General features: G+C 44.4%; 2 protein-coding genes across 2 annotated transcripts in view; one reads left to right on the forward strand and one right to left on the reverse strand.

Moving 5' to 3' along the window:
* LOC106875119 (WD repeat-containing protein 70) overlaps nt 1–11,696 on the reverse strand; it is a 20,786-nt gene extending 9,090 nt beyond the window's left edge. The window contains exons 1-8 of the mRNA XM_089344131.1: nt 11,642–11,696; nt 10,054–10,140; nt 9,064–9,147; nt 6,916–7,331; nt 6,058–6,117; nt 5,060–5,193; nt 3,957–4,110; nt 186–262 (exon numbers count right to left, since the gene is read on the reverse strand). Coding sequence (XP_089200257.1) covers nt 186–262; nt 3,957–4,110; nt 5,060–5,193; nt 6,058–6,117; nt 6,916–7,331; nt 9,064–9,147; nt 10,054–10,140; nt 11,642–11,696 — 1,067 coding nt within the window. The remainder of the gene's footprint in view (nt 1–185; nt 263–3,956; nt 4,111–5,059; nt 5,194–6,057; nt 6,118–6,915; nt 7,332–9,063; nt 9,148–10,053; nt 10,141–11,641) is intronic.
* Nucleotides 11,697–19,407: 7,711 nt separating this feature from the next.
* The window catches only part of LOC106875120 (serine/threonine-protein kinase dyf-5), a 29,480-nt gene continuing 25,778 nt past the window's right edge, over nt 19,408–23,109 (forward strand). Inside the window, exon 1 of the mRNA XM_089344132.1 lies at nt 19,408–19,560. The gene's annotated coding sequence lies outside the window, so the exon portion shown is untranslated. The remainder of the gene's footprint in view (nt 19,561–23,109) is intronic.

Below are 23,109 nucleotides of genomic sequence, written 5' to 3' on the forward strand. Positions count from 1 at the left end.
TTGTATTAGAAGCTGACTCGTTCAATGTCACAAAAAGGTTTTCACAGAAAAAATAATGGCTTAAATATAATGAAGTTGACTTTTATTTATGCTGGATGGTGTAATACTAATGTTTTCTGTATAAATTTGAATTGCGATATTTCAGTACATGTGCATATACGCACACACACAGAGGGAGTACTCACCCATCATTGGCACATGTCATAAACTCATTTCTGTCTTTCGGATTCCAACATCCAGAATTCAACATGGCTACATGACCCTGAAATAACATGTAGCACAACATGGTAATGAGTATACATATTTATGTGTGTGTATATCATCATCATCGTTTAACGTCCGCTTTCCATGCTAGCATGGGTTGGACGATTTGACTGAGGACTGGTGAAACCGGATGGCAACACCAGGCTCCAGTCTAATTTGGCAGAGTTTCTACAGCTGGATGCCCTTCCTAACGCCAACCACTCAGAGAGTGTAGTGGGTGCTTTTACGTGTCACCCGCACGAAAACGGCCACGCTCGAAATGGTGTCTTTTATGTGCCACCCGCACAAGCCAGTCCAGGGGCACTGGCAACGATCTCGCTCGAAAATCCTACGGGAGCCAGTCAGGCGGTACTGGCAACGGCCACGCTCAAAATGGTGCATCTCATGTGCCACCCGCACAAGAACCAGTCCAGGGGCACTGGCAACGATCTTACTTGGCTTGCCGGGTCTTCTCACGCACAGCACATTTCCAAAGGTCTCGGTCAGTAGTCATCGCCTCGGTGAGGCCCAATGTACGAAGGTCTTGCCTCACCACCTCAGCCCAGGTCTTCCTGGGCCTACCTCTTCCACGGGTTCCCTCAACTGTTAGGGTGTGGCACTTTTTCACGCAGCTATCCTCATCCATTCTCACCACATGTCCATACCAGCGCAATCGTCTCTCTTGCACACCACAACTGATGCTTCTAATGTTCAGCTTTTCTCTCAAGATACTTACACTCTGACGGGTATTCACATTGACATTACACATCCAATGGAGCATACTGGCTTCATTCCTTGCGAGCTTACGTATGTCCTCAGCAGTTACAGCCCATGTTTCACTGCCATGTAGCATGGCTGTTCGTACGCATGCGTCATACAGTCTGCCTTTTACTCTGAGTGAGAGTCCCTTTGTCGCCAGCAGGGGTAAGAGCTCTCTAAACTTTGCCCAGGCTATTCTTATTCTAGCAGCTACACTTTCAGCGCACCCACCCCCACTACTAACTTGGTTGCCCAGATAGCGGAAGCTATCGACTACCTCTAGTTTTTCACCCTGGAATGAGATAGAAGTTGTTTCCTGTTTGTTTACAGTCTTTATTGCACCTGAACATCTGCCACAAACAAAAACTAACTTGCTAGTTAACCTGCCTTTGATGTTGCTGCACCTCTTATGTATCCATAGCTTGCACCGGGTACATCTTATAGAGTTACTACCTACTCCTTTTCTACATACTGAGCAGGGCCATCTACCTGAAGGGGTTTGTGTTTTATCTACCTTCCTACTTATTAGGATTTTGGATTTAGCTAGGTTGACTCTAAGGCCCTTCAATTCTAGACCTTGCTTCCACACCTGAAACTTCTCCTCTAGTTCTGATAGTGACTCCGCAATTAGGGCAAGGTCATCAGCATAGAGGAGCTCCCAGGGGCAACCTGTCTTGAACTCCTCTGTGATTGCCTGGAGGACTATGATAAATAAGAGGGGGCTGAGGACGGAACCTTGGTGGACCCCTACCTCTACCCGGAATTCATTGCTGTACTCATTTCCAACCCTCACCTTACTGGCAGCATCTCTGTACATGGCTCGCACAGCTCTCACTAACCATTCTTCTATCCCAAGTTTCCTCATTGACCACCAGATAAAGGATCGGGGGACCCTGTCAAAGGCTTTCTCCATGTCAACGAAAGCCAGGTACAGAGGTTTATCCTTAGCTAGGTATTTCTCCTGCAACTGTCTCACTAGAAATAAGGCATCAGTAGTGCTTTTACCTGGCACGAACCCAAACTGCATCTCATCTAAATTGATTCGCTCCCTAATTAGTTGGGCTATGACCCTCTCTGTAACTTTCATAACCTGATCTAACAGCTTTATGCCTCTGTAATTAGTTGTATCTAAAGCGTCACCTTTACCTTTGTAGCAGTTGACTATGATGCTGCTACACCAGTCATTGGGTATGACTCCTTCGTGTATCACCTGGTTCGTAATACGGGTGACTAGGCTATAGCCAACACTGCCAGATATTTTGAGCATCTCTGCAGTGATTCCTGATGGGCCGGGGGCTTTCCCGGTCTTCATACTCTTAATTGCTTTATCTACCCTGGTACTATCAACTCGGATAGCTGGTCCCTCTATTGGGTCGACATACGGCAGGCTCTCTTTCTCCCATTCATTCTCTTTATTAAGCAATCTATCATAGTGGCATCTCCAGACCTCTTTCTTTGCATCCTCATTTAGTGCAAGCGTACCATCATCCATGCGAACACATTTCTCTCCTACAACATCACTATTCTCTCTCCTACACTGTCTTGCAACACGAAATACCTCGAGTCTTTGGTCGTCACGGCGCAGAACATTGGCAAATCTTTCCTTATCTGCTTCCCCTCTGGCTAAATAAACCTGTCGCCTAGCCTCCCTTCTGGCACATTGGTACAATTCCCTGCTACCACCGTTCTTCCAGTCCTTCCAAGCCTGTTTCTTTTGTCTAATAGCCCTGTCTACCTCCTTGTTCCACCATCACGTTACTCTGGGTCGGGAGGGGACCTTACACCACCCACAAATCTGGTCAGTGGCTTTCAATAGGTTGTCCCGCAGAAATCTCCAATTGTCTTCCACGTTGTATGATGCTATATCCCCTTCTATTTCGTTAAATGCTTCAAGTAACTTGTCTCTAAGTCTCTGTCCGTTTGCAGGGTCTTTAAGCTTCCACACCCTTCTCCTCCAAGCCTCTCTAATTCTGGGCACCCATTTTGCCTTGATCCCAAAGTCACTAACTACTAATCTATGTTGTGGGGTACATTCTTCGCCAGGGTAGGTTTTGGCATTTATAAGCCGCCCTCTTTCCCTATTTCTGGCGAGGATGTAGTCGATTTGGCTAGAGTGTCTGCCGGAGCGGTAGGTGACTAGGTGACTGGCAGGTTTCCTGAAGTTGGTATTGCAGACCATAAGATCGGTTGCATCACAGAACTCCAGCAGTCTGGTTCCCTCCTCGTTGCGGGAACCGAAGCCATAGCCTCCATGTATGCCATGGAAGCCTCCAGCACGACGTCCTACATGACCGTTGAAGTCTCCAGCCACAAAGAGAAGGTCCCTGTCACTCGTCGACGAGGTAGTTTCATAGAATTGGTCTTTCAGACCATCTGGTAGCCCCGGTTGAGGTGCATAGGCTGAGATGACAGTAGCTAATCTATGATGAAGCACTAGTCTGATCTTAAGTACTCTGTCACTTACTCTAACGACCTCGATTACCTTATCCACCCATTTCTCCGCTAGAAGTATTCCTACGCCCCCGACCCCGTCAGTGTTCCCTGCCCAGAAAATCTTGTACCTGTGTTCTTTGCCTGTGAGGAACCTCGCAGAACCTCCTCTCCATCTTACTTCCTGGATGCAGCACATATCTACGCGTCTCCGTTCAAGCATCTCAACAATTTCACCAGATCTACCTTTCAGCGTGCCGACGTTGAGAGTGCCAATCCCAACAGTATGGGTGTTGGGGGTGTGGGCCTGTAGCCTGGGAAGGGGAAAAGCAGTGTCGTGTACCTATATATATATATATGCATGCACACACACATGCACATGCGTAGTCACTATCAACAGCAGTCAGAAAACATTATCATTGTACAGGAATAAAAATAAAACAACTCAAAAAAAAGAAAGAAAGAAGTACATATCAACACTGTACCATGTGGCCACCACCACCAAATGGAAATGTCAGGCTTACCTTAGTATTGGCCATGTCTGCAATGTATTGGTCACCCTTCACACACTCCAGCTTCTCGAAGCCGTCTCGGTCAATCACCTTGGCCTGGGCATTCGCAGCAATAACGAGCAGGACGTCCCCAGTGGTACTGTATTGTAAGTTGCGGATTTGGTGGCTGCAACGAGAAACAAGAGATGGAGATGCGGGGCAACATCTATGGAAACCATCAGTTACATGCATGAAAAAGAATCATGCCTATATTAGGGGGTGCTGTAAAGTTCCTGGCTTTGGTGGGGGTCAAACAAAATACAGGAGGATCAGTTAATTATGATTTTACTCAACATATTCCCTGCTCAGATTCACACACGGCACTTGTGCCGCAGCTTCACATTCCTGGCACTTGTGTCGGTGGCACATGAAAAGTCATTCAAGCGAGATCATTGCCAGTGCCGCTGGACTGGATCCCGTGCAGGTGGCACGTAAAATACACCATTTTGAGCGTGGCCGTTGCCAGTACTCGTTTGACTGGCCCTCGTGCCGGTGGCACGTAAAAGCACCCACTACACTCTGGGAGTGGTTGGCGTTAGGAAGGGCATCCAGCTGTAAAAACTCTGCCAAATCAGATTGGAGCCTGGTGTAGCCAACTGGTTGCACCAGTCCTCAGTCAAATCGTCCAACCCATGCTAGCATGGAAGGTGGACGTTAAACGACGATGATGGTGATGATGATGATGTACATATGAGAGGTTGCTGGAAAGTTCCTGGCTTTGGGTAAAAGAAAATACAGAAGAATCAGTTAATTATGATTTTATTCAACATATTCCCTTCCCAGATTCACACATTTATTGCATGGGTCCTTTGGTTATTCTAAGAAGCCCTTAAAAAGAACTACCCACCCACCACTGTCACCTCAACCACCAGCAACATTCCCACCACCAACAGCAACACCACTACCACCACCACTGTCACCAACACCACTACCACCAACATTCCCACCACCACCACCACCACTACCACCACCACTGCCACCTCAACCACCACCACCACCACCACTGCCACTAGCAACACCACCACTGCTACCTCAACCACCACCAACATCCCCACCACCACCAATCATTTACTCACCATTCACAAGGTCTGAGGCTACGGAAGTGCCTCAAGGAGGCATCCATACCAGCAAAATCCCAGAACGTTATGTCGTAGTCGTAGCCCCCGGTGACAAGACGAGCACCAGATGGATCCAAGGCCAACGCTGACACCTGGTGGAGGAAATAAAAAAAAAAGCAGAAAGAAATTTTTTTAAATAATAAAGGGAGATAAAACAATGCAAGACATATCTGGTGGGGCGGCTTCTTACACCCACCCATATTACCCCTAAAGAAGGTGTAACAACAGACCCACCACCACCACCACCATCTCAAACATTTGAATGTGTCATGGGTTACTGCATGGAAAACTCTCCTTTGTCTCTGATCTTCCACAGAAACATGCCTGGCCAAAGGGAAATATTCTACTGGAAGCGGGAAGGGCCACAGAGTGTAGAAATATCTGCCTTAACAAATTCCATATGATCCATGATGATATGTGTATATATTCATACACACTCATACACACACCATTCTCACATATACACACACACACACTTTCTCTTGTTGGGATCACTATCACTTTATTCTCCCTTTCATTCAACCACATTTTTCCAATCATTCACCATGCTGGACAGCTAAAACTTTGCCACCTGTGCTGGTGGCATGTAAAAGCAACCATTACACTCTCGGCGTGATTGGCACCACAAAACCATACCAAATCAAATCGGAGTGTGGTGCAGCCCCTCAGCTTACCAGCCCTGGTCAAACCATCCAACCCATGCCAGCATGGACAACAGACACATGATGATGATACATACATACAGATTTTAAAGTTTTTACCCACTTAAACTCTTCTCAAACAGTATGGGTCAAATCTGAAGAAGACATTGCTTAAGGTACTATGCAGTAAGATCAAACCCATGTCCACAGACCTGCAAACTAACTTCCTTAAGCACACATCTAAACATGCACACAGAATGGAAAGAGAGGGTGAAAAGTTACACACTAAATATCTTACGAAGGGAGACTACTCACCGATTTGTTTCCATGTGTCAGAGTTATTTCAAGGGATTGTGGAATAGATTGCTCCAACGTCTGCCAAAGAGAACAGAAAATGATACACACAAACACACATACATGGATGAATGTAAGAAAGTGTGTGTGTGTGTGTGTGTGTGTCCCACGCCACTGTCTTAAATATGTATATACATATGTATGAACCAATAAGGGTGATTTTTACTGGATAGCAGGACCTGCTAGAATTAATAGCTAAATCTCCCTTAATTCACACCTTACTGTCTTATGTATGAGCCAATGAGGGAGGTCTCTATATTGTAGCTAGACCTGGTAGAAATAGCAGCCAAATCTCCCTCAAATCACACCTTACTGTCTTATGTATGAGCCAATGGGGGAGATCGCTATATGGTAGCTAGACCTGGTAGAAATAGCAGCCAAATCTCCCTCAAATCACACCTTACTGTCTTATGTATGAGCCAATGGGGGAGATCTCTATATGGTAGCTAGACCTGGTAGAAATAGCAGCTAAATCTCCCTCAAATCACACCCTACTGTCTTATCTATGTATATATGGATGAATGAACCAATGAAGGAGACCTCTATGTGGTAGCAAGACCTGGTAGAAATAACAGCCAAATATCCTTCAAATCAGAAAAACTACTGACTGAAGCATGTGACAATTCATAATATAGTCCTCCACATCCTAATCCTACGAAAATGATGAGATGGTCATGGCTGGATTGCTTTTGATCATCGTCGTTTCTGCTCAATCATGACAGACCTGGGGTTAAACAACAACAACAGTAACAAATCATAGAATAAAACAAAAAAAAACATCAGACAAAAAGTTTACAAAATTTCTTTTTTAGAATTTACCTCCTCCTTTTCTTTCTCATCTTCATCGTCGTCATCGACATCATCTTCCTTATCATCATCTTTACCTCCGTCATTGCCCTTTTTCACAGACGTGGGCGGTGGGGAGGTGGCCGTCGACCCCGCTGTGGTTCCTAACTCCTCACTATGTTTCATGTTTCCATCAACACAAGACGATGCTGCAAGATTCTGTGATGCTGTGCTTCTGACAGTCTTGTTGCTACCGACAACAGAATGACCACCACCACTAACACCACCACCACCACCGCCTTTATCATCTGTCGCTGGCTTCCTGAATACAGGTCTGAATGACGGTACGGTGGACATGGGCCCGGACACTAGGGCAGGAATCGATCCCTTGCTCCCAACAGATTCTACATCCTGCCCACTACTCTGTTGGTCAGTTTGCGATTCATCTTCTGGAAAACAAAAAGGAAGGAATGAAATGAGGGGAAAGAATGCACGTCTGGCTGTACAGCCTTTTTGCTTGTTTGTTTATTCACCGTTTCGTTTTCCTGTCTTGTTTTCCGTCCGCCACTATCCTCCACGAAAATGATTTAATTTGTGTTCGTGGGAAGAACCATTTCAACAATGCGTACGGCCTTAATTCTTCGAAACGCCGGTGTTTTAATGGTGGCAGTTGATGAAGGAGATGTTTCTAAGTGGCTTGCTTGTTTGTTGTACCTTGTTTATCTTTTTGTCACGTCATGTACCCAGTTATGTATCTATGTGTACATGTAGATGAATGTATATACATACATGTACATATATATGCATATACTCATATATTGTTTATATATATATATATATAAATACACACACATCATCATCATCATCATCGTTTAATGTCCGCTTCCCATGCTAGCATGGGTTGGATGATTTGACTGAGGACTGGTGAAACCAGATGGCTACACCAGGCTCCGATCTGATTTGGCAGAGTTTCTACAGCTGGATGCCCTCCCTAACACCAACCGCTCAGAGAGTGTAGTGGGTGCTTTTACGAGACACCCACATAAAGGCCAGTCAGGCGGTACTGGCAACGGCCACGCTCAATATGGTGTATTTTATGTGCCACCCGCACAAGAGCCAGTCCAGGGGCACTATACATATATATATGTATATATATATATATATGTGTGTGTGTGTGTGTGTGTGTGTGTGTATATACTCTTTTACTTATTTCAGTCATTTGACTGCGGCCATGCTGGGGCACCGCCTTTAGTCGAGTAAATCGACCCCAGGACTTATTCTTCTTTGGAAGCCTAGTACTTATTCTATCGGTCTCTTTTGCCGAACCGCTAAGTTACGGGGACGTAAACACACCACCATCTGTTGTCAAGCGATGTTGGGGGGACATACACAGACACACAAACATATACACACGCATACATATATATATATACATATATACGACAGGCTTCTTTCAGTTTCTGTCTACAAAATCCACTCACAAGGCTTTGGTCGGCCTGAGGCTATAGTAGAAGACACTTGCCCAAGATGCCACGCAGTGGGAATGAACCCGGAACCATGTGGTTGGTAGGCAAGCTACTTACCACACAGCCACTCCTGCGCATATATATATATATATATATATATATATATATATATATATATATATATATATATATATATATATATATATATATATATATATATATATATATATATATATATATATATATATATATATATATATATATATATATATATATATATATATATATATATATATATATATACACAGGTGCAGGAGTGGCTGTGTGGTAAGAAGCTTGCTTCCCAACAGCAAGGTTCTGGTTTCAGTTTCACTACATGGCACCTTGGGCAAGTGTCATCTACTATAGTTGTAGGCTGACTGAATTATTTAAATTTCATCGGAATCTACACAATCTGAAGCATATTTGTAGAAAATTTCATTAAGAAATATTTAATTTTCTGAAAGTTATGAAGAAGCAAATCTTTGGGGCACAATTGTGCAGATATGCCGAAATATCTATATGTATATCTGTGTGTATATATTTATTTATGTTTCTATATGCAGAGGGGAGGGAAGTAGAGAGACAAGGGAAGTTAGAGGGGAGAGAAAAAGAGAAGGGGAGTGAGAGAAATAGGAGAGAAGTTGAAAGAAAGAGAAAGTGAAATGAACTTCACCATTTTTGTTTCGTTCTGCTGCCAGTTGCCGAGCTTCTTCAAACATGGCCATGAAATCAAAGTTACGAGCTTTCTTTTCAGGTTCTGGAATAGGAAACAGAAAAATGAAATTTGCATTATATTTAAAGATGACGATATGGCTGTTGTAGTTAAGAAGTTTGCTTCCAAAATACGTAGTCTTCATTTCATTTCCACTACAAGGTACCTTGGCCAAATGTCTTCTACTATATACATATATATATATAACGTGAGAGAGTTAGGGGTTGGGGGTTCAACCCACTAAGGGATAGTATCTATCCAGTATACTGCTGGGAGGGTACCCAATTATTGCTACACTAGTGCTCCTCCATTTTCTAATTGTTATATATATATATATATATATATATATATAATGGAGGAGAATATGCAGTATCCATCGACTTGCAGACAGTGTATTCCATTGAATTAATTTGTTTATTTTGCAACTAAAATGACAAAAACCACAATATACAGATGCTTATGACATACCATGCAGTATATTGGATAGATACTATCCCTTGGTGGATCTGACAGAAGTAGCAGTGAAATCATCCTGGAATGACATATAAGATCCTAATATATTCAGAAAGGAGAGCGAGACATACGTACAAATAGATAGATAGATAGAGAGAGAGAGAGAGAGAGAAAAAAGGGGAGATAAAAAGATATAGGAATAGAGGGGTGAGAGAGGAGGAGATGAGAAGGGAGAGGAGAAGAGATAAAGAGAAAGAGAGAGACAGATAGACAGACGAATCAGTAGAGAGAGAAAAGGAGAGATAAAAAGATATAGGAATAGAGGGGTGAGAGAGGAGGAGATGAGAAGGGAGAGGAGAAGAGAGAAAGAGAGACAGACAGACGAATCAGTAGAGAGAGAAAAGGAGAGATAAAAAGACAGAAGAAGAGGGGAGTGAGAGGAGATAAGAAAGGAGGAGAGAGAGAGGGGGGAGTGTGATTAAAGAAATTAGGACTTACTGTTTGACTTCTCATTTTTGTGGGAACCTTTTTCTGTTGAAGGTTTGGGTCCGAAGCTGTGGTGAGGCCTCTCTTGTTTCCGTGCAGCTGATGATGATGATGATGATGATGGGGACAGTGGTGATGGCAACCAGAATAAAACCATTGGAAAAAGAGAAAGAGAAGAAAAAAGAAAACCACATTACAACACGTACTACTGCTGGAATTCTGATGGGATGGCCATGGCTGGAACACCTTTGGTCATTGGACAGCTAGATCAGAGCTGACCAGGGGTTAAACAACAAGAGCAAGGAAGATGCAATCAATAATGTGATCTGGGTTCAGTCCCACTGAGTGGCACATTGGGTGAGGGTCTTCTACTTTATATCCCCGAGAACTACGTTAAGGGTACACGTGCCTGTGGAGTGCTCAGCCACTTGCACGTTAATTTCACGAGCAGGCTGTTCCGTTGATCGGATCAACTGGAACCCTCGACGTCGGAAGCGACGGAGTGCCAACATCAACAACAACAACAGAGTCACATGCATTTAGTTTGAGACTGAAATTAGAACTCAAATGCCACGAGAAGAGAATCAGCCAGTTATATTCACTTCTACAGCAAGGGACGATTACCTCCCCTCCACAGGACATTTCTTATACTTGAAAGCGAGCTGGCAGAATCGTGAGCACGCCGACGTTTCGTCCGTCTTTACATTCTGAGTTCAAATAGCGTCGAGATCGACTTTGCCTTTCATCCTTTCGGGGCCGTTTGAATAAGTTCCAGTGAAACACTGAGGTCAATGTAATCGACCAGTCCCCTCCCACCAAATTTGAGACCTCGTGCCTCTAGTAGAAAGGATTACTATTAATAAGGCGGCGAGTTGGCAGAATTCCTAGAACGCTCGGTAAAATACTCGGCATTTCGTCCGTTTTTACAATCTGAGTTCGAATTCCGCCGAGGTCGACTTTGCCGTTCATCCTTTCGGGGTCGATAAATTAAGTACTAGTTATGCGGCGCGTGATTGAGTGGTTCGGGTGTTGGACACTTAAGATTGCAGTTTCGATTCCTGGAACGGGCCATGCATTGTGTTCTTGAGCAAAACACTTCATTTCAAATTGCCCTAGTCTACCGAGCTAGTAAAAATAAGTATTCCTGCGACGGGCGTCCAGGCAAGGACAGAATATATAGCTATAGAAACCGGCCCTATGAGTCTATAAGAGTCGGAAACTGACTTTATCTTTTTTCTTTTTTAAATCCTGTTTATGGCCGGATCGCTTTTGATCAACGGTTTACCGAGTCAGGGAAGACCTGGTACTAAGCAATAACATAGGACATATTACATCTGAATAAAAGACAGAACAAACGAAGCCAGAGAATATTTTGATGGCAGTTCTACTGGATCCGGACTGACACGGGCTGTATGTAAACATCAACCACGTACGAAATGTTTATAAATCTTAGAAGCATCTCCTTCATCAGCTGCCACCATCTTCTGAAAAGTAATCTACACATAAAATTTATACATATGATACAGTTAAACATTTATCTATTTAATTTGGGTAATAAAAACAGCAGAAGATGGGTGTTTAATAAGAAAACGGGACAAACCTCGCAGCTGAGACATTTCTTCGAGGTCGTCGTCAGCCATGCTGTTGTTGATCATGGTGGGTTTTTATCTCCTTTACTGAAGAACGTCGCTTGGTGCTTTCCATATCCCATAATTGTAGGCTGACTTGAAAACATACATGTATGTATGTATGTATGCATGCATGCATGTATGTATGCATGTATGTATGTATTCAGTTTATTTCAAGATTTCTTGCTAATAGAGAAAGAACCGGTTTCTAACCTAGATTCAAGACTCCTTCATTGAAATTTCTGTGGTGTGTGCGTACGAGTAGATGTAATCGCCTTACCTCGGTTTTCCTTTCCTCGACTGCGAGTCCGTCTTGCGGTATCCGATCCTTGAAGCTTGCCCCGACCCAAGGTACACCAGGTATAGCAGCTGCTTCTCCCAAACCTTCCCAAACCTAGACCGTCGCTTAACACGTCTTGTCCTGACCGCAACCCCGTTCGAAAAGGGCACGAACGCCAATCGAGGCTCCCTCTGCCCTGTTTCCCCTTCCGGTCGACTCGCCCTTCCGGTCAGCCTCCCCAGACACTGACGTCATACCACACGCCACCCTGATCTTAAAGATCACGTTCACCCCTACTCCAATTCGAAGTCCGCCATCCAACCAGGCGGGCGCCCTACACGTCGAGATCTTCTCAAGCTAAGTGGGTCGTTTCCATCGCACTCTTCATCCGACGAAGTGGCAATCCTGCGCAGATCCAGCACGTGATGCGGCATTCCATCCACAGAGACATTGTTTCTGGAATTGACCGCTGTCACTGTTCCCCTGCCCCATTGTGATGTGCAGCGTGCCTTCGGCGGCTTGACCCAAACTTCCTCCCCTACTTTCATGCCGGCGGGTCCCTTCTCTTCCTCGCAGAACTCTGGCGTCTTACAGGGATGCCTCCATTCATATTTGAACACCGCTCTGTGCGGCACAGACTCTTCTGCTTATCCGGATCGGGGAGACATATTGTACTAGTAGACTGCTTCCAGGGGCGAAATGTGCCCCCTTTCAGCCATGGCCTTGATCGTCCGATGGTGCCTCTCAACGATTCCGTTGCCACTCGGTCTATACGCCGCTCTAAATAATCGTCGCACCTTCCACCGGTCAAGCATCTCTCCCAACGCTTCCGAATGAAACGCCGCCCCGTTGTCCATTAGCAGTTCTTCCACAGGACCCCTCTCCAAGAATATCCCGTTCAGAATGCGGCCAATCTCATCGGCAATGCCTGTCCTCAGCTCCCTCCAAATGGCCAGCCGGCCCGGCCCGCAGTCGACCATGCTGAGATACATTTCCTGACGGTAGTGCGTCACATCCACAGCCAGTCTCCTCCAGTTGCACTCTACTGAGAGGTTCCCCTGCTCATGCCCACCCGGGGCGGGGTCAATGGACTGGCATCTGTCACATTTCGCGACCACTTTCTTAACGTTTCTCCTAGTGACGTCAGCATCAACCATTTTCGCCAGATACAGGGTCCTATCCACCCCTAAGTGGTGCATAGCATGTAGCTCCTTCAGTTCGGAGTCACCCAGCCGACACGCTGCTGCTATCCCTTTCCTTGCTTCCTCCGGTTCCTCCAGCCACGCCTTTTTCACCCTGGTCAGTGCGTCCGCCCTGTTTGTTTCCGAAGGCACGAAAACCACGGTCAGCTTCAGTCCAAACTCGGCGATCAGCTCTCCCAGAACTCCTAGGCGGCGTTTCACCAACATCGAGCGCAGTCCCCATCTCAGGGCCAGGTTCACCCCTTTCAGCACCGCATCTAGTTCGGCGACATTGATGTGGTTGAAGTCATCCGCTTTCCGTAGCCAGGCCGCATCCTCCACCTCAGCACCTTCGATCTCCAACACAACCCCTATCGCTATACTGCTAGCATCACACTCCGTCTTGGGCACATACCAGTTTCCTCTGACCGGGTCTTCCGCTCTCGTTCTCTCCAGGATTTCCCGCATCATCGCCACCGTCGCCTCTCCTACCTTGTCACTCCAACTCTCCCCCTCTGCTCGTCTCTTGATGTAACTACATGCAATGCGCAACCAACGAGCGATCAGATAGTGTCCGATCAACTTCCCACAAACCGAGAACAACTCTCTCCTGCTGACGCTGGAACTCAGCTCTGGGATCTCGTTTCCTCTCCGGAACACCAGCTCGCCCGATCTGTCTTTTTGTAGCTTCAGCCCCAGCGCAGCTCCCCCCACCATCGACTCAGGCGGCTTCGCAATCAGCCCGAACCTCTCCAGGTGTCTCACTACCTCGGTGGCTGGCACTACAGTCTCGTCAGCCAAAATGTCGATGTAGGAACTGGTGGCCTTCCTTATTCTCTACTCTTTCCCTAGTACGGACTTGAGCACTATCGCCATAATTTTCGGAGCGGAATTCAGCCCGAAACCCAGCCTGGTTAAACAGTACGTCCGGCCCTTGTACCGCACCAGCTGGTATCGCCACAAAGCTGCAAATATGCCGACTTCAAGTCGACAATCGTCGCTGCCTTGGTCGACTGTCTCCACACACGTAACGTCTCACCGCAAACGTCTGTTGCCTCGCTTCCCGTGTGGCACGATATATGGTCGTTCAGTTCCCTAAAGTCCAGCACCGGTCTGACTTTTCCTTTCGTCGGCTGCACCACCGCCATCAGAGGCAGCACTCCACTCACCACCTCCTCTTTCCACGGGACAAGGACTCCTTCCTTGATCCATCTCTCTACCTCCTTGTCGAACTCGACGCCGGCGTGACCTTTCAACGTATGCTGGTAGCAGCTCACCCTGTTCTTTAGTAGTGGGGGCTCGTCCTTCCATCGCCACTCTATCGTCCACCTCCGACCATCAAACGCCGCCTGAAAATTTTTGTCTTCGATAGTGTAAGCGGCGCTGTCCTCGACGGGGCTCTGCTCTCCCTGGCGGTCCCGACTCACGGCACACGATGCCCCCACGCTTCCGAACGTGACCTCATCTCCTGCAATCCTAATGCCACCAAGACGGTTGATGGCGTCCATCCCCAACATGACATCAACCCCGTCTATCACATAGTCGATCACGATCACCCGTAGCCTCAGCGCCGCGCTCGGTAACATTATCTCCAGACTGGAGCTGCCCCTGCAACGGATCTCTCTACCGTCGACCGCTCGGATGCTACTCGTCCCATCCCATTTCTTCGCCACCCTTGGCGTCACGTGGGTAGTCGTGCAACCCGTGTCCACGAGGGCCTTGAACTTCTTCCCCTCGACCTCGACTCCGACCACGGGCAGCGCCTCCACAAGCACCTCTACTTGGTTGCGGGGAAAGTTTGAGAGGCAGCAACTTCCCCACGGTCGTTTCCCTGGTCGTTTCCCAGTCTTCCTGCATCGATAGCAGACGGGCCCCGATTCAGCGCATTCCCTCGCCATGTGCGGCCCCTGACATTTGAAACACCGGCCCGAGAATGGCCGCTGTCGTTGCTCGGTAGGCTTCCTCACGCCGCTCTCAGGCTGTCGTCTGTCGGTACGTGCCTCTGTCGCCGCCATCGCTATCGGCTTCCTTCCAACATGCTGTGTCAACACACAAGCTTGCGCTACTAGCTCGCTGAGCGCCATCTTCCTCCCGCCAGGCAACTGCTGTAATCGGATCCCTACGTCGTCGGGGAATCCATTTACAAACGCCAGCCGTGCCACTCTGTCCAGGCCTTCTCCCGTAAACCCAGCCAGCGTGGCCAGTCTTCGCACTTCCGCCGCGTATTCATCCACCTGTTCTCCCCCCCATCTAATCGTTCCTAATTTTACGAAGGCAGCGTACTCGCTCTCCGTATATGCCTCTCTCAGCCTCCGTTCGACGTTCTCTGCACTTAATCTTTCTTCCTCGTCCATTTCTAGGTAGAGGATCAGGGCGCTCCCTTCCAAGTACAGAGCCATGAGACTCGCCACATCGCTTATTCCTTGCAGCTTGGCAACGAGCCTAATTTTTTGTATCCAAGCCATCACATCTCCTTCGCCATTAAAAGGCCTGATCACATCGCTGGCGATCCTAATCTTGGTGGCTGCCATCGCCTTACCTCGGTTTTCCTTTCCTCGACTGCGAGTCCGTCTTGCAGTATCCGATCCTTGAAGCTTGCCCCGACCCAAGGTACACCAGGTATAGCAGCTGCTTCTCCCAAACCTTCCCAAACCTAGACCGTCGCTTAACACGTCTTGTCCTGACCGCAGCCCCGTTCGAAAAGGGCACGAACGCCGATCGAGGCTCCCTCTGCCGTTTCCCCTTCCGGTCGACTCGCCCTTCCGGTCGACTCACCCTTCCGGTCAGCCTCCCCAGACACTGACGTCATACCACAATTTCAACATCAACAACAGGGTAGTTTTCTTTGTATGTTTTGTGTATGTATTCTCATGCATATAGTTGCATATGTATGTATGTATGCATGTATGTATGTATGTATGTGCGTGTGTCTAAGTGTGCGTATGTGCATGCTTGTATGTATCCAGGTATGTCATTATTCAGTTTTAGTTCAAGATTTGCCGAGATCCAAGACTCCTTCATTGGAATTTCAACAACAGGATATTTCTGTTTGTATGTATGCTGGTGTAGTAACGCCTGCGTAGAATTAAACAAGCAAGCGTTTCGCGCTCAATTCATTCTCTTTCTTGCTGGCCAGCAATTGAGCATGGACGTGTGTTTAAAGCTGTCTCTACATCTTTCGGTCTTATACTCGACAGCTCGTTATTCTCACCTCTAAAGATGTATAACTAGAGATATGTATGTTTTACCACCTAAATAAATGTTGTTTAAGTTGTTTAGTCTGGAGTTCAGCGTTCCGTTGTATTCTTATTTTATAATAGAAAGTCAGGTATACAATCTAAAGATGTATAACCCACTTTCTACTAAACTGGGTTCAGATCTCTAATATCCAGCCCTGAGTCCAGAGATATAGTATCTGGAAATGTCAGTTTCCTGGAAAAACCACTTCCAGAGGGATGCCATAGGAGCAGGGATGAGATAACCTCTTTCTCTGCTCGATGACAGAGGCCAGCAAATAGTAGCCATTTCTGCTTTAGCTCAGGAGGGGGGGATATTGGTGTCAGATTTCCGTAGATGTTACATGGATGACCTGGGGAAACTATAGTCTTTCCCCTAGGTCCACTTGCAGCAGACTATTTGTCCTTTTTGTTGTCCTCACTGGCTTCACCCTTTTTTCATGAACTTGATGGCTGCTATTGTTTTTTTCTGTTGATAGTGTTTCTTGACCCTTTTTTGTTCCAGGGTGTGAGCAACTGTTGCCAATGTCTTGCCATGATGTCACTTATATCCCCAGAAAAGCACAAATGTCTTAAATAATTCATAATTTAATTGTGCTCAACAGCTGTTTTATTAAGATAACCAGAATTGAATATGTAATTACATGATTGTGATACATTCAAAGATGGAGTAAATGAAGGAAAAGACATTTGGCTGTGATTTATTGACATAAAACTTGGAGTTGAAACTGACAGGATCCATTATATGTGTGTATATATGAGTATATATCTGTGTGTGTGTGTACAAAGTGCAAAAGATATTTGAGGACATATTGGGTAATTTAATAAAACAACTTCAATCTAGCAAAAACCAAATGTAATTTAATAATTTGTGCACAGTCTCGATAAGTTTTCTTGCAAGATTATACTGTGATTTCACCTTTGGTGACTCAATGCAGAAAGATTGTCTGACATCCATTCTTGGCTTAAGTGAGAAGAGATTGAGTCTTGTTGAAACATTTAGGGCCTTCCACTGTGCAATTCACTGCTTCCTGTTTGAAGAGCTCATGACCTCAATAGGGTTTGATATTTGAGTCAGGGATGCGGAGTCAGAGTCGGTAAAACTATACTGACTCCGACTCACAATATCTTTGTTCTTTAATCTAAACCAGTTATAACATAGAGGCCGACTCAGAGTACAAGTGTATGCTTTATGAGATATGTAGACCACAATCACTTAATTACATAAAGAGGAGTCAGAGGTGCCAATAGTAGAGGAGTCGGAGTCAGAAACAGTTAAGGGGTAGCTGGAGTTGGAGTTGGTATACTGACTCTGACTCCGACTCACAATATCTTTGTTCGTTAATCTAAACCAGTTATAACATAGAGGCCGACTCAGAGTACAAGTGTATGCTTTATGTGGTATGTAGACCACAATTACTTGATTACTTAAACAGGAGTCAAGTGTCAGAGTTGAAATTTTTTGTTTTGACACCACAGCCCTGATTTGAATGCAAATGGCCTTAAGAACAACCCCACTCCCAACATGACCATCATCATCACCACTGCCGTCACGCATCGTTGAATGTTGTTTGTTCTGCTGTTAACAATAAGTGAGAGAGAGAGAGAGAGAGAGAGAGAGAGAGAGAGAGCAAATAATCACTCATTTGTTGCTTATTTCGAACACACACACAAACTCTCACGCATATACAGACTCAAACACATACACACACAGGTATGTTTGCATGCACATACACACACACACACAAACATGTTCGTGAATACTTGTGTACATATATATATATATAAATACGCACATGTACACACTCAGATCTACACTCTTGCGTGTATGTATGTATGTATGTATATATATATATATATATGTTGTTGTACTTGGGGATGGTCATATTGCCAGTTTAGCCAATAAAAACACACGCACTGTATATTTGGTGTTAATTTTTTTTTTTTTTTTTTTTTTTTTCAGCTTTATATTACATTAATCTTAATCTTAATCTTATTTCGGCCAGAGTTCTTTCGTCACACTTCTGTGACCTCATCAGTGGTCCTTTGTTTCCTTCTTTCTTATGTGTGTCTCACCTTGCTAACTATCAGCCATATAGATATATATATTCAATCAAAATAAGCAACAAGGATATACATTACCTCTGGATATCCTTGTTGCTTATTTTGATTTTAATCACCTTACTTTGAAATTGTGGTGCCTCAACTTAAGTGCCATATTCATCTGAATCTGTGTGTCTCTGTTTGTCCCCACCATCGCCTTACTGTTGGTGTGTTTACGTCCCCGTAACCTAGCCGTTCAGAAAAAGAGACTGATAGGGTAAGTACTAGGCTTGCAGGCATAACTACAGGGTTTTAACCCCCCCCCCCCCAAGGTTATGTTATTTTGTTGGGATTAATCCACCTTTAAAGTGAAAAAAACAAAACCGACGTATACGACAGGTGTGTAAAATATATTTGTGTACTTTTTCTGTTGTTTCCTTCAAAATTCCTACATGCTCGAAATGTACATACATCAAGGTATATTTGTAGAAAATTTAACGAAAAAAATATTAATTTTCCTGGAAGTTAAGAAGAATTTAAGTGGACTCTGTTGGAATTTCCGAAAATTGTCCCCCACCCCATAGTAAATACTATATGCATAGAAAATTTCATTAAAAAATATTCATTTTTCTGAAAGTTATGACCTCCCAAAGTCTGGGGGGTAAAACCCTGTAGTTATGCAGGCTTGCAAAGAATAAGTACTGGGGTCGATTTGTTCGACTAAAGTCGGTGCTCCAGCATGGCCGCAGTCAAATGACTGAAACAAGTAAAAGAATAAAAGAAAGAATATACTTGATACACATAAACACACACACGCCAACACATGCCCTGGCATTCATTACTACACGTCATTTCATTCCAATGGGCAACAGCCGCCGCCTGCGCTCGGCCGTCACTCTGTCATTACCACAATCTCTATTATCGCAGCACTATTGTTACTAGTACTACCACGACCATGCACAACAAACACGGTCACACACTACCATCACTACCACCACAACAAACAACAAAAACATAACAAACACGAAAGCCATTCACCGCCGCCGCCGCCGCTACACCTTCACCACTACTACCTCCCCCGCCGTCTCACAGCTTCCCTAGTAACGAGTCACGTGACAGCTTCTCAGCAACAATAGTCAAATATGGCGGCCGTAAGTTTGTTTTTTTCGTTTCCTATCTCAACTTGTCTCTGTTTGTAGGCCTTTTCCCCCCATATCTCTTCTTCCCCAGCAAACAAGTTATGTCCCGAAGTCTTTTGAGTTTATCTTTTATTATTCTCGTTGATTCTATTTGCTTGATTCAGCCTCATTTTCTCCCCTTCTCTCCTTTTCAATCACATTTTTTTGTACATTCACCAGTTTTCTCTCTCACTTTGAATGCGTAAAAACATCGGGGCTGCCGAGAAGTTCCTGGCTTTAAGGGTGTCGCAAAAGTCCTGGCTGGGGGCCCAACTTGCCGATTTTTTTTTTTTTTTTTTTTTTTCTTTTCTCGGGGCTTAGGCTTAGAATAACTGAAGACCACTGCAATAAATGAGTGAATCTGAGAGGGGAATATGACAAATAAAATCATAATTAACAGATCCCCCCTGTATTTTCTTTTACCCAAAACCAGAAACTTTTCAACCAACCCTCGTATGTGTATATATATATATATATAAATATATGATACACACAGATAGACAGACAGACAGGCAAGCTGATGGACACAGATATAAACACACACACACACACACATATATATATATAGATAGGCATAATGCCATATCTCTCTCTCTCTGTCTGTCTGCCCCTCTCTCTCTCTCTCTCTCTCTCTCTATATATATATATATATATATATATATATATATATATATATATATATATATATATATATATATTTATTTGGTACTTATTGTTATATTTATTGTGCTTTTGATTATAAATTTTTCTATATGTGACGGTGGATTTTCATCGATTAGTTCATGAACCTTCGTTCTTTTCCCTAAAACTATATATATATATATATATATGTGTATAGAAAGGTTGAGTTGAGAGAGACGTATATATAAATATGTATATTATAAATGCAACGAACGAAACTCTCGAACCTTGAGTCACTGAAGTAGCCTCAAGATATACACACACACATGCACATATCTATCTATAAATGTAGTATATATATATATATATATATATATATATATATATATATATATCACACATACAATACTATCTATAGTGTTGTTTATGCAGAAATAGAAAGAGGTTTGTCCGCAGTTTGTTTACTTAACCTAGTTTTCTTTATGGCGCTTGACACTTGGCTTAAGTTTGTATCGGCTGTCGAAGTACTGTGGCATACATCTCTCTTTCTCTCTCTCTCTCTCTCTCTCTCTCTCTCTCTCTCTCTCTATCTATCTATCCATCCTCTCATATGTGTGTGTGCCGTCTAATGAGATGGGGACACTGGGCAGTTGACCACAGGCCCCTCACGGGTCGAGAGATCCATTCCTAATCTACGTGTGCTGTGGTTTACTGTTGATATATACTGTGAGGCCCATTAACTGATTTGCCTCAGGGGCGAATAATGCTGCTAAAACGGCTCAGATATGTATGTTTATACATATATACATACATATTAATCGAAGTGCACAGTATTATGTATCCATTACGGCCGATCTCACCGATCGATTTCACATTAAGGGGTTCAACAGAGTGTTAGGTAACCAATTCGATTATGTAACCCTCTGCTCTTCAGAGATGGCAGTTTTTTTCCCCTGACAGATTCTTAGGCGGCAAAATAAATCATTACATATAGATTCTCTTTTACTCTTTCATTTGTTTCAGTCATTTGACTGCGGCCATGCTAGAGCACTGCCTATATATGTGTGCACACCTTTCAATGCCATGTATGCCATAAGGTCTGCAAACCTAACAGAGGCCTCAAAAGACATTTTAAGATCCACAAAGATCAGAACTTATCTGCAGCTCTTGGTGGTCCAAATCGGATAATGTAGTCCTAGATACACTATGTCAAATTGAAAGACTGGATGGTCACGGCTGGGTCATGTTTGATCAGCAATGACCTGGGGCTAAACAATCACAAGGAAGGGCACATTAGATAATGTAGTCCTAGATACACTATGCCTGAATAAAAGACAGGATGGTCACAGCTAGAGCACATTTAATCAGAAGTTACCTATGGCTGAATAGTAATATAAAAATACCAATATCGTAATCCATTGATATTTGCCTGACCCGTGTGTCACTATTTATCTACCCCTGTGTTGCTATTTCCCTACAATGGACAGGCATGAGGGGACCGTGAAGGACGGCATGTTCGCGTGAAATTATTGGAGCATCTGTGAGGATGCTGAGTCTAAAACCTAAACTGTAAGGAGCATCAGGCTGGTTTCTCTGGTGTGTATGTTTCTCCCTGGACTGGACGCTGGTCTGTCACGGGATTATCATTTTTGCCAGCTGAGTGGACTGAAGTATTTTGCTCAAGAACACAATTGATGAATTAAGAACATGCATGGGGGCCCGTGATGGTTGGTTTGCTCTTGTGAAATCAATGAAGCATTGGGAGGATGGCCAAACGAAACTAAACCGTAAGGAAAGTATCCTGGTTTCTCTGGTGTGTATATTTCTCCCTGGACTGGGCACTGGTCTGTCACAGGACTATCATTTTTGCCAGCTGGGTAGACTGGAGCAGCAAGAAATGAATGTTCTGTTCAAGAACACAATGTATCGCCCAGTCCAGGAATTGAAACTACAATCTTAGAATCATGAGTTGATTGCCCTAACTACCAAGCTATGCACCTCTACATCTATAAGCGATGCCTGTATAAGTTATTCTTTTGTATATATTCTATTGTGTAACCAATATTAATTTTTCATGCAGGCCTGTCATTCAATCAGCAGAAGATATATTGAATTTAGTGGGTTTGTTTGAGTGTGTCGCGGACTTTTATTGCTTCCAGCCATTTGGACTTCGACCATGTTTGGGGGGGGGGAAAGGGAGGAAAGAGTTGGAGAGGAGTGGTGTATTCAAGGGCTTTTCATTAATTAATCATATCAGTGACACTCCCCCCCCACACACACACTTCCCAGCACTTATCCCTGTTGGATAGATGGATATTGATACCATATTGATCTCTGTTTATCAAATAACTTCTGTTATGGGCGTGATTGTTTTTGTTTTTTGTTTTGTTTTGTTTCTTTTACATACAGAGACACAGTAACATTGGTTCAAACCAGCAAACCAGATAGGAGCACATACGCATACACACACACACACGCACACACACACACACACACACACACACACATATATATCATTTGACTGTGGCCATGCTGGAGCACCACCTTTAGTCGAGCAAATCGACCTCAGGACTTATTCTTTGGAAGCTTAGTACTTATTCTATTGGTCTCTTTTGCCGAACTGGGGACGTAAACACACCAGCAACGGTTGTCAAGCGATGTTGGGGGGACAAACACAGACACACATACACACACACATACATATATATATATACATATATACGATGGGCTTCTTTCAGTTTCTGTCTACCAAATCCACTCACAAGGCTTTGGTCGGCCTGAGGCTATAGTTGAAGACACGTGCCACGCAGTGGGACTGAACCCGGAATCATTTATGGGGAGGTTTTTTCACGCTAACTACTTGATAAATTCTTATAAAGTTTTTATCCTAATATATATATA

Source organism: Octopus bimaculoides, chromosome 28, assembly GCF_046866305.1.
Source record: "Octopus bimaculoides isolate indiv1 chromosome 28, ASM4686630v1, whole genome shotgun sequence".
Taxonomy (NCBI): Eukaryota; Metazoa; Mollusca; class Cephalopoda; order Octopoda; family Octopodidae; genus Octopus; species Octopus bimaculoides.